The following is a 12,836-nucleotide window of genomic DNA, read 5'->3' on the forward strand; positions in this document are numbered from 1 at the left end:
CACTTGCGTATCACTTCTTTTCATGTCTAACAATCTTATTTATCATCCACTGTACTAGATCAGTGCAATAATTGCACCTGAGCCAAACAACATATTTATAAGGAAGTCTAGGAGTCCCATTGGAAACATTGATTACTGTCCTGTTGTCCAGATACTGCCAAGCACATAAGAAATACAATTATTCAAGCTATTTTCCAATGTTGTGTTTATCTGTGTGAGATGTCCATGTAAGCTCAAAGCTGGCTCTACACGTGGATGGTTGAAGACTAGAATTCCAAGTGGGCTAAGGTCCAGCACTGCACACTTAGGTAACTGGTGATCTGCCAGCATACCTTGTGGTGTTAATTAGTTTTGGAAGCACATCAAGGCCAACACTACAGTCTCATAAATAAAAGAAGTGAAGAACAGCTGGCAACATCCAAATAGGATTAAATGTTTATAATTGGATGTCAGAAAGCAGCATTCTGAAGGAAGACAAACTTCAGTTTTCCTGTAAAATCACAACTACTGTATATACTCGACTATAAGTCTAGACATTTAGGTCTGATTCACTAAATAAAAGTATAGGGGTTGACTTAAACACGAGTCACGAGCAACACTGAGCACACTGAGTAATATGTATACTATTAGTGACATTACCATTTGCAGCAATCTACCCAGTGGTAAGTGACACTTTCTTGATAAAGGAAATGACAAGAAAACACAGGTCTGAAAGTCCTAGCCACAACAATTAACAAGGAAAGGGGCAGGGGGACAGATTCTGGGCTGCAAAAAGGGGAGTGAATAATTGCTGCACTAGAGGGTCTGAAGGAGATATTGGCTGCACTTAAAGGACAGGAAGAGTTAATGGCTGCAATACTGTATGTAGTGCAGTCATTCACCCCTCCTGGTCCTCAAGTGCAACTGTTAATTCTTCCTGATCGCCAAGTGCAGCCATTAGATTTGCTGGGTAGCCTTATACTTGAGTCAGAACACAATTCCAGCTTAAGAGGGTCAAATATTGGAGTCGACATTTCAACTTTCTAAACAATTTAAATAAGAAAATAAACATAATTTGTGGTTACTTGCGATTTGTTTAACAAATGGATGTTATTTTGAAAGTGCTGATGGCATGTATCATAGTCTGTGATTTTGCAGATTGCTGCATTGCAGTGGAGTGCCGGTATTGCAGTTTGGTCTACTGAACAGAATAAGTTCATATAACAATACATATATATCTTGCATAAAGAACAAGTGACACCAATGGTAACCTAGAAATAAAAAACATATATAAGTAGATAAATACTAGTTCTACTTACATAACAGCTGTATTGCACTGTCCACATTATGATTTTTATACAGGAAAAGCAGAGAATGCTATTCTAGACAGCTTCCATCTTGGTTAACTTTGACCTCTTGACATCATTTCCACCCTTTTTTCTCCTCTTGCCAATTGTGTATTCGTTACCCGCCCTCCTCCCAGAGTCTTTAGACACTCCCACTGAGGTCTATACTACGAAGTGCACTGTCTTATGTCATTAGAATGAGGGGGGAAATAAAGGGAAGAGGAGGAATATATTATAGATAAAAAGACCCCCCAGCATGCAACTGTTTGACAATAGCAATTAAAGGGCCAGTGCTCCTAAGGTATGTGATAACTCCAAACCATAAAAGCAGAAAAAGTTTTGAATGCAGGATTAGCATCTTTATCACTTAATACACTTAGATCAGTTGCTGTTGAAATTTGATTTTTATGATGACAATCCCGCTTAAAAAAAAACCTGTAATGAGAAAAACCTCCCCTGGGGGGTACTCACCTGGGGTGGGGGAAGCCTCTGGATCCTATTGAGGCTTCCCCAGCCCTCAGGATGAGAGAGGTTGGGTTAGTAGCTGGGTCTCGTTTTAGAAGGCTTCTTCTCATTCCTTCTCTTATTTCTTACTTCTATTCTGGATCTAGTGTAGAGTGACCACATAGAAAACAAGATATGCTCTACTTCTTTGAGGGATGGGAAGGAGTAAGAGGTGTTAAAATATCACATGGTTCTTTAATACTTGTAAATACAACAGAATTACGTGTTGAAAATACCCTTTTCAAATTAAAAACCATAGCTACATAGAAAAATGCTTTCATTAATTAAACTGATTTTCAGCAGTGGAATTATTACCTAGGACACAGCAATGGTTTAAATGATCATTCCATGACATTTACACACTCTAATACTTAGATGGATTTTTTAGTTGTTTCTCATTGGGAGCCAGTTGATTTATTGTTTGGCCATTGTTAAACAATCCTATACATGTATGATCATCTTGAAGAGAACCCGTGGTGAAGCTTGGGTTCAGGAACGCATACTTACCTAAGGAGAGGGAAACCTCTGAATCCTAATGAGGCTTCCTTCGCTGTCCTCTGATCCTCCACCTTTGCCCCGGACTCTCCAGCTGATCGGGGCCACGCTCTTCTTCTGGCACAAGTGCAGCCATCCTGCAGCTACGGAAGCAGGCCTGTGCAGTAGAATGGAGTTGCTTGTGCATGAGCGGCAGGGCCGGCGCTACCATAGAGGCAAAGGAGGCAATTGCCCCAGGGCCCCAGAGCCTGTAGGGGCCCCCAGTGGCTACAAGAGGAAAACATTTTTTCAAAAAGACCTTATAGTTTTTGAGAAAATCGATTTTAAAGTTTCAAAGGAAAAAAATACACATTTAAAAACCCACCGAATTTAACGGTTAATAGCAAATCCACCTTAAATGCTAGAAACCCTAAATTTGCAGGATGTGTTAAGGGGCTCATTGGGAATAAGAGGAATTTTTTTTTTCAAAAAGACCTTATAGATTTTGAGAAAATCGATTTTAAAGTTTCAAAGGAAAAAAGTATACTTTTACATGCGGTAAATGTCACTTTTAGTAGCAAACCTAACAGTAGTGTAATTTTACATGTATCAAAAGAAAGAGCAATGAATTTCCTGAAGAGGTTTTCAGGAGGTCCATACATACTCTGCAGCTGCAGCGCTTTGGCCAGGGATCGCTATACAGCAGCAATATGGCTGTATGAAGATCCCTGGCATTTTTTCCTATTTTTTTTTATGTTTTTGTTTAGAGTGTGGGAATTTTTTTTTTTTAAATTATGTGGGGTCCCCCCTCCTGAAACTTTTTAACCCCTTGTCCTCCATGCAGGCTGGGATAGCCAGAATGTGGAGCTCCGACTGATTGGGGCTTCACACCCTGACTATACCAGCTGCAAAAAACGTCCCTTAATGCCGATTTTTGTTCTGGGGTATCTGTTGGGAGACCCCCCAGGTTTATTTTGCCCTGGGGCCCCACTGTTGCTAAAACTGGCCCTGATGAGCGGCTCAGCTTACTGTGCAGGGGCGACCGTACTTGCGCAGGCACAGCCGTGCTCATGATAGGAGATGAGCATGGTCCAGATCAGATTAAATACAAGCTAGTCTAGATACTGGACATCCCAAGGCAACACCGGCTTATATGTGGGAGTCCCTGTGATTAAAGCTGCTGATTCCAGCCTAATAGATGAATGAGACCATTCCAATTTATATGCCTACACATGAGTTGACACTGTTGTGTGTACCAAAAACAACTGCAACCCCTCTGGTGACCCACAAAATCAGACCCAGACTATCACTCATTAAAGAATTTTGCAACATAAGCAATTCACTTTTTTTCCTGCATTTTCTCCTAGGAGATAATTTTTCATGTTTGATTTAGAGTAACCTTTTAGCACTCTGCAATTGCAAACGTACCAAAAAGTAGGTGAATAAGTACTATCAACATTATTTTGAGTATTTTCTTGCTCGCTGGTGGTTTAAAAGACATTTTATTGACAAGTTTGAAAATATCACCTACTAGAAAACTCAGGAGATAAAGTTAATTGCAAATGGGCTCATTAGGAAGAGGGAGAAAGAGAGCAGAGATATACTTATACCCACAAGACACTATGGACAGTTGCTTGACCTTCAACATTGCAGCTTGTTTGTTATACCCATTGTCCTAAAAACCTAGCAACACTCTTAATTTTAGGTTGTACTGAATGAGAGGGAAAAAGGGCCGATCCATGATTTTCAACACAATTCTTCATTTATATAAGTGTTGGCATTCATAGTTACTGCAGATGTTGCTTAGGCAAGGTTTGTTTACCGCCTTGGCACATTGCCCTGAGGATCCCAAGGGTATTTGTCTGTCATTTCACTCGTATGCACTGCGCACAGCACCAGACTAAACTGTGTCAATAGGACATTGTAGACAGAAGACTACCTGGCTGACTCCAGAATAATAATAGTTCTAAAACAAGAAAAAACAAGGATGTATCTTCACTGCCACAGTGCCACACACAGTTACTAGGAGCATAAATTGTATTTTCGTCCCTGGATATCAGCAGGAAAATGCCTATGGCCATGTTTAAATGCAGAAACATTCCGTCACGTTTATTCACTGAAGAGGGCAGGAAAAAGGAAGATGGAATAAAGGCAAAATAGTGGTTGATGTAGGAAAATCAACTGTAAAAAACAGGGAATATTTTCCTTTATTTTCTCCCCATATAACAGTTGGGAACGGTTCAGAAAGAAAAGTGAATTAAAAATTATCATCTCTACCAGAGTAGAGGTGGGGCATAAATATTTCATTAAGTACATGTGCAGCAAAGAAAACTACCATAGATGTAATTATCCCTCTGTTTGGGGGGGAGGACGAATGAACGAATGAAATAGGGATAATGCAATGAGTTAGCTATGTCTGAAGACTGTGTGTTCAGTGTCAGATTTTGAAAGAAGCAGAACTCGATCAGTAGTTGAAGGAGATTTCTTGGGTTTGAATATATTTTTACACGAAGAAGAGTGTTTTAAAGGACTACTGTAGGGGGTAGGGGGAAAAAGAGTTGAACTTACCTGAGGCTTGTAACGGTCCCCTGCAGATGTCCTTAGCCACTCGCCAGTGCTCCGGTCCCTGGTTCACTTCTGGAATTTGCGACTTTAAAGTCGGAAAACCACTATGTCTGTGCGGCCGCGTCCTTGCATCCGCTGATGTCACCGGGAGCATACTGCGCAGGCGCAGACTGTACTGAGCGGTCCCAGTGACGTCAGCGGGGGTGAGGACGCAGCCGCACAGGCACAGTGGTTTTCCGACTTGAACGTCACAAATTCCAGAAGTGAACCAGAGTCGGGGACCAGAGCATTGGTGAGTGGCTGCACAGGCACAGGACATCTGCGGGGGACCATTAGAAGCCCCAGGTAAGTTCAACTCTTTTTCCCCCTACCCCCCTACAGTAGTCTTTTAAGGGTTCACTGAAACACTTCAAGGGTTTGTGCATATTTTGAAACTGTCCTGTACTGATCGGCATCTCCCTCTGTTGAGCCTAGGGAATGCAGCTGCAGGTGTCTCTATTGCTTGATGAGTCAGATATGTCAGAGGGGACTTTCCTTTCTAATGTCTCATAGAGGTTCTCCCCCTGCTGAGTCTGACGGCCCATTTTACTATTGCAGAAAAACAACATTGAAATGGTTAATGATATCAGCGTGTCTCTCTTTCCCTAATGTCTCCAACCCACTACCCTCTACCTCATTTCTATGCATAAATGATTGCAGGAAGTGGTTTATGGTTGGCTGCTGGGAGGTGTGGTCTGGTGTGTTTGGCTTACTGTGGTATATAAGCTGCTCCTGACGTGAAAGCGTTAGTTACACTAGCTGATGGGTGCATTTGGATTACTGTTGATCTTCTGTTGTGACTCTGACTATGCTTTTGGATTGCTACCTGGACTGACATTGGATTGTTTCTGACCCTGATCTTTCCAAATCCTTGTGTACTGCGATATTCTTGATCTGTGTATGGCCCTGGATTGTTACTGGATGTGAGTTTGCACTATGAATTTGTACTTTACATTATCTGATCCTGTTGTTGATCCAGACTGTTTGTACTCTCCACCTGTGCTAGTTAGCGTGGTTCTGTTGGTACTTCTGTCCTTCCGGCCTCAGTCCTTATGCTCTGCATGCTGAAGTCCTGGGGATAACCGTAGTTGTGTAGGCGTAACTCTGTCTTCCATTCACGCGGGGCCTTGTCTTTAGGTGAAGAGTGTGGTGGTAGATTGGGGCATAAGGACTGAAGGAAGACAGGAAATCTGCGAGGCCTCACATTCGCAAGGGCAGGGAGCTCCTCTTATTTTTTTCTTATTTTGCTATAATTTATCATATGAACACCACCAGTATTAGTGATGTCTCAAATCACACATCACCAATGTATGTATTTACAGTATATTGCTGGATGTCCTGATTGTACAGAGTTTTAAACATCTCATGTATTTATTTGCACTGGCTGGATAGTGTACGGGTTACGGGTTAAGGGTTCTGCCTCTGACACAGGAGACCAGGGTTCTAGGCTCTTCCAGATTGGTAAGCCAGCACCTATTCAGTAAGAAGACCTTGGGCAAGATTCCAAAACACTGGTGCTGCCTATAGAGCGCGTCCTAGTGGCTGCAGTTCTGTCGCTTTGAATCCTCCAGAAGAAAAGCTCAATATAAATGTTCTGTGTCCTATTTGTATTGTGCTATTTGTAGTGCTATGGAAAATATTGTCGCTATATAAATAAAAAATAATATTAATTGAAAAGAATCAGAATACTTAAATTGTTACCATACTGAAGTTTTCCTGTCCAGTGTTTTTGTTTATTCTTCTTATTACTTGTTAAATGACACCACTATTATTATTAATAATATATAGTGTATATATATATATATATATATATATATATATATATATATATATATATATATATATATATATATAGTAATGGCATCTTCTGCAGCGCTAAACAGAGTACATAGTCTTGTCACATGAACTAACTATCTCTCAGAAGAGCTCTCATTATAATCCCTGCCATAGTCATATAGCCAACCCAGTCTAAGGCTAATTTTAGGGGGAAGCCAATTAAATCATCTGTATGTTTAGTTTTTTTTTTTTTTGGTGTGTGGGTGGGGGGGGGGGGGGGTGGAAACCCCTGCAGACATGGGGAGAACATACAAACTTTGTGCAGATAGTTCTGCAAGGCAAAAGTGCTATCCCCACTACACCATGGTCCCAAGGGCTACTATGCCTCTTCACTGAAACCGTCATTGGTAGCACTCCCAGAATAGCCACAAATAGAAGAAAACTACTTTGTTATTCAATAGTACCAGCAAGGGAAGGAAAAAACACTAATGTCAGACAATCAAGTCGAGTCTCTGAAGGAGCTGATGTGCACAGAATTGTACAAAGATAATGTACCTTAAAGCGCGTACACACGCCTGATCTCTTTAAACAATGGGTCGTTAGACCCATCCCCAGGGCGGCCGTGGTGCCCCGCGGGCGGGTCTGACGACCCGTCGTTTAAAGAGATCATGCGTGTGTACACGCCTTAACTTATATCAGTCTATCCACATCAATACCACACAGCTCTTTACTAAAATTCACTTTATTGTGTTCAATGTAAAAAAATCACATAAAAAATTCTGCCCGAGTGGCTACAGCCCACTGTTTCGAGCCTTCCTGGCTCTTGTTCACACCACGCAGCACACTGTGATCTGAAGTGACACCACTTTAAATAGTGTATGGCAAAGCAACATCAACCAATCAGAATACAATATTCAAATGAGAGGACTTGATGGGGACCTGTCAAAAAACATCTGGCTAAGCCACATCCTTTAATTCTGTTGGTTAACCAACATTCAAAAATAGTAAGCCAACTAATTAGTATATCTATAATAAAATGTGTTGGCATTGCGTACAACAAATTACATATACTGACACTATGGGAATGTGAGCCATCCACAAGCATGGAATCATAAAAAACGCTCTTCCAGAGGCTCACACGCCGCAATAAAATGAAAAATAGCATAATCGTTGCCTTGGCAACTCACCAATACCGTTCCACTAGAATTTTTAATGCGGAAGTACGCATGATCACCACACCTGTAATTGGCATCTATGGTTATGGTGATCATGCGTACTTCCACATTAAATGTATGCGTACCTTGGTTACGCAGTATGCTTATACGCATTGTCTTGGTTACATTATATGCGTTGACGCAATTGGTTTTGAAGTATTTCCGGTTCCTGTGGGACGATATTGGCGAGTTGCCAAGGCAATGATTATGCTATTTTTCATTTTATTGGGGCATTTGGGCCCCTGGAAGAGCGTTTTTTTATGATTTCATGCTTGTGGATGGCACACATTCCCCTGGTGTGAGTATTTGCAATTTGTTGTACTCATTGCCAACATTTTTACTATCACAATAAAGCGAATTATAGTAAAAGAGCTGTGCGGGATTGATGTGGATAGTCTACTTAAGTTCCGTCGATACACAGGTGAATCTCCGCAAGCTTATACACTCTGGTCATTTGAGTGCTGCCCTGCTTCTTTTTGGATGCTTAACCTATATCAGACATCTGATGGGAGAGGGTAAAAATCAAACAATCACACCAATTTCAAATGGAGATTTAAGTTATTATTTATTTATTGTATTTATAAAGCGCCAACATATTATGCAGCGCTGGCATTATAGGCAAAATAGGCATTATTTATGCCCATTTGTGAGGTTTTTTTAAGACTGCAATTAATGATATTTCAGGTATTTGAGCTAATTCGTGCAATTTTGGTGACTTATTTTTACTCTTTATCTTATAGGTTGTAATGGCACTATGAACAATGGCCCAGCTATACTACAAAAAGGTGAATTACTCACCCTACAGAGATCGGATTCCTCTGCAGATCGTCCGGGCAGAGGCGGAGTTATCATTGGAAGAAAAGGCCTACCTCATTGCTGTGGAAAAAGGAGATTATGCCAGCGTCAAGCATGCCCTGGAAGAAGCCGAAATCTATTACAATATCAACATCAACTGCATGGATCCACTTGGCCGCAGTGCTCTTCTCATAGCCATAGAGAACGAGAACTTGGAGATCATGGAGCTTTTGCTCAGCCACAGTGTCTATGTGGGAGACGCTCTGTTGTATGCAATAAGGAAGGAAGTAGTGGGAGCCGTGGAGCTGCTTTTAAGTCACAGGAAGCCAAGTGGGGAAAAACAGGTAGGTAAAGGTGGAATATACTGTCAGTTATAATCCTGAAGTTTGGTGGTTTTTTACATTTATTACAGGTACATCTTCTTGCCAACATTTTCACAGAGAGCTGTACATCATAGGACGACATGGCCCTTATTCAATTCACTTTGACCCTAGGTGGTGGTATAATGTGGACAGTGCAGTTGTGGGCAGTGGCTTAGTGTGGGTAGTGGCTTAGTGTGGACAGTGCATTTGTGGGCAGTGGCTTAGAGTGGCAGTTGTGGTGTGCACAAGCAGGCTTTATGCGGAAATGGCACACGCTAAGGCTCAACACACACCGTGCAATCTAGGTTGTTCAATCTTACCACTTTCATGTAGTATAAGAGCTTTTACAATCAATCATCCAAGGTATTTTCAATCTGTTGGCCCTTATACTACATAGATTTGGTAAATCTGTACAACCAAGATTGTATGGTGTGTGTTGAGCTTTAGGCTTTAGGCGGCGGGGCTCAGCAGCAGGGACTCTGTGGTGGTTTTGGTGTGGAAAGAAAGAAAGAAAGAAAGAAAGAAAGAAAGAAAGAAAGAAAGAAAGAAAGAAAGAAAGAAAGAAAGAAAGAAAGAAAGAAAGAAAGACAATAATTGAATTTACCTTCAAAGTGTTGAAGGTAACAAAGCACTTTCTAAGTTCATGTACATTTTTAGGAGACTATTTGCATAACCCTATTCACCTTTTGCTAACACTGGATCATGTGTGTGTGTGTGCGTGTGTGTGTGTGGGGGGGTCATTTGTTATTTTTATTTTCATTTGTCACTTTGACAGGCATTACAAGTAAAGGTGAATAGGGGACAATGCCATGACTCACACAGGTTTTATATTTGGTGCAACAGAGAAATTCCCTTTGGAAAAGTAAGTCACATGACCCAGAGATCTGTGCTCAAAGTATAAAGCTACCAGCAGATTGGGAGTTTCTTCCTTTGCATAGAGCCATCACCGGACCTCCTCCACCTCTCACCTCTTTTCTGTCCTGTGCACAGTCAGCTTTGTGTATCCTGTACTTGACATGTGGTGCAGTGAGTGAGCAAAATAAATGGGTGCTGCGTATAGCTTTGGGCGATCAGAATATGCATAATTTCCTTCATCAGTCCCAAATGCCCCAGCTGCTTGCAAATGCCCAGTGGTTCAATTTTTGGAGCTTTAAGATTTTGACAACAGCACCATTGTGCACTAGCAGATCACATCTTGCTTAAAGGGACCCTGAGCAGGTGATAATAACAAAATGTACACTTACATGGGGCTTCCTTCAGCCCACAGTAGTCTGCTAGGTCCCCCTGCGTCCTCCTGGCTCCTTCCCTGGTCCCATACCCGGCTCCGGTTACAGGACGACTTCGGCCTGAAGTCATCAGGTCTGCTTCCCGCTTCCATGTATAGCGCCATTACGCCGGCTGGCTACACGTCATCACACCAGTCGGCGTGAGAGTCCTGCGCATGCACAGTTCTCTAAGATTGAACTGCACATGAGCAGTACTCTCACTCTGGCCAGCATGATGATTTGTACCCGGCCTGCGTAATGGCGATATACACGGAAGCGGGAAGCAGACCTGACGACATTAGTCCGAAGTCGTCCTGTAACCGGAGCCAGGACCGGGACCAGGGAAGGACCCAGGAAGACACCAGGGGACCTTGTGGCCTACCATGGGCTGGAGGAAGCGACAGGTCAGTGTAAATTTTGTTTTATTACTTGCTCAGGGTCCCTTTAACGCCACCCATCCATTTTTTTAACTAGCTGACTTTGCACACAACCCAGAAACACTGATATTGACATATCATTTTTTTTTATTTAAAACAAAAGTACAGTGAGAAGGCCATTGGAGGGATCATCTGAAACAAGATTAGCCTGGTGGAAGAGCAGAGGTAGGGTTTCCTTGGAGGGAGCTTTCTGACCCAAAAATTAGTCAGTTCATAGAGCAGAAGAAGACTATTGGAGGGGACTTCCAAAACATTACCCATTCTAGATGCAGAAGGTTTCTATTTGAAAAAAAAATGCAGGCCTAAAAATAGAGTCAAGAGAACCTCTTTTACTACAAACTACACATGCCATCTAGTAGAGGCAGGTGGCAGACATGTTCTGGCAGTTGTAAGAATACATTAGGCAGGATACAAAACAGAGGCAGAATATAGTTGGAAGGGTACTTGTAGTTGTAAAATTAAATAAAGAAGGCCACAAAGCCCAGGCACAAGGCATATCTTTGTGATAATAATTCATTTGGCAGGTCACAGACTTGAGACAGAAGGCATTTGGAGGCAGGGCTGGTTGTAGACTTTCTGCTGCCTGACGCAAACTTGTGACGATGCGCCACCCCCCCCCCCTTCCCCAACTGGAATGATCGCACAGCACCCAATTTGCACCACACGTTATAGCTGTGGTGAGCCCCCCCTAAAAACACGCACTAATCCTGAATGTGTCTGGACTGCTTGTGTGAACCAGGCCAGAGTTGAACACCAAGTCTACTTGTGAGAGTGGCAGCAATGCCACAGACACTGTGAGCTGCTCCCTGTTAGTGCTACAAGCTACCAAAGTCCATTATCCAAATAATATGTACTTCATCATTGCACTGTACAAATGTAAAGTCAACTTGTTGCTGTCTATGTAGAAGGTACAAACCAATAGGCTTCTTATTCTGCAAATAGCATGGCTCTAATCTATAAATAAATAAAGAAGTATCAGACGAGGTCCTTTTTATTAAGTTTATTTACGTATTTGCCACGGTGTAAAGTAATGCTAAGTAATTTCCATAAATTGCATTAAAAGTACTTTAATGAATGTTCTTGAAATGCATAGAAGGAGAATCTGCATAGACTTCCTCTGGAGGGACCAATTTGGAGCTAAATCATTAAATTATATCTACCCTCAATGAGATAAATACGTTAATTACTCGAGGAGAAATTGATGGTTATGACATGTTATTTTTCCATTCTTCATGGTAGGATTACAACTGTTAATTGTGTTTTTTTTTATTTAATATAGAAAACAGATCACAATAAATGAGCAAATACAAGCCAAAGAGCAATGTGCAGAGTGCAGTATGCCTCACGAACCAATCAACAGCCTTCTTTCTTGCTATGACAATTGGTTGCCAGGATTGCTTTCCTTTGTACATCATCTGCATTATTTCAAGGACACCTGTAACAACTCATAGCACAACATAAAAGATCATTCAGAATACCCATTGTTATGTCCATTACCTTGCTTTCACCATAAGAAATGCTTCTTATAACTATACAGTATATTTCTCTAAATTTCGCATGTAACCGTGCCCTTACAGTACTGTTTAGCCTACACTTTTCAGGGGAGGAGCAAACCTGGGACAGCCCCAAATGATTCACTTTGCCAACAGTAAAGATGTCAGCATTTCTGATAAATTTAAAGCAATGTTGAAGTGAAGAAAAATGTGATATAATGAATTGCATGTGTAGCATGGTTAATGAATAGAACATTAGTAGCAAAGAAAATAGTCTAATATTTTTATTTTCAGTTATATAGCTTTTTTTATAGCATCACATCCTAATGTCACAGTCGCAGTTTTAAAACCACACTCTGTTTTTTAAGCAATAAAACAAAGCAGAAATAATGACCTTTGAACCTTGGCTTCTTGGCTTTTTAAGTGCTTCAGAAAACTGGACTGTATTTGACACAGTGGGTCGAATAGCTCAGAGAAGCTCTTCCTGTACTGGAAAACAATATTAGACTCTTTTCTTTGCTACTAATGCTCTATTTCTGTGCTGTACTACACATACAATTCGCTATCTCATAAGTTTTTCAGGTTTC

At 41.4% G+C, this 12,836-nt stretch overlaps 1 protein-coding gene across 2 annotated transcripts in view; it reads left to right on the forward strand.

Moving 5' to 3' along the window:
* The window catches only part of TRPC5 (transient receptor potential cation channel subfamily C member 5), a 490,145-nt gene that overhangs the window by 223,773 nt on the left and 253,536 nt on the right, over window positions 1-12,836 (forward strand). For both annotated transcript variants that reach the window (XM_068251108.1, XM_068251110.1), the window contains exon 2: window positions 8,638-9,036. In XM_068251108.1, the coding sequence (XP_068107209.1) occupies window positions 8,659-9,036 (378 nt within the window). In that variant the 5' untranslated portion in view covers window positions 8,638-8,658. The remainder of the gene's footprint in view (window positions 1-8,637; window positions 9,037-12,836) is intronic.

The sequence above is a fragment of the Hyperolius riggenbachi genome, chromosome 8 (assembly GCF_040937935.1).
Source record: "Hyperolius riggenbachi isolate aHypRig1 chromosome 8, aHypRig1.pri, whole genome shotgun sequence".
NCBI classification, from domain to species: domain Eukaryota; kingdom Metazoa; phylum Chordata; class Amphibia; order Anura; family Hyperoliidae; genus Hyperolius; species Hyperolius riggenbachi.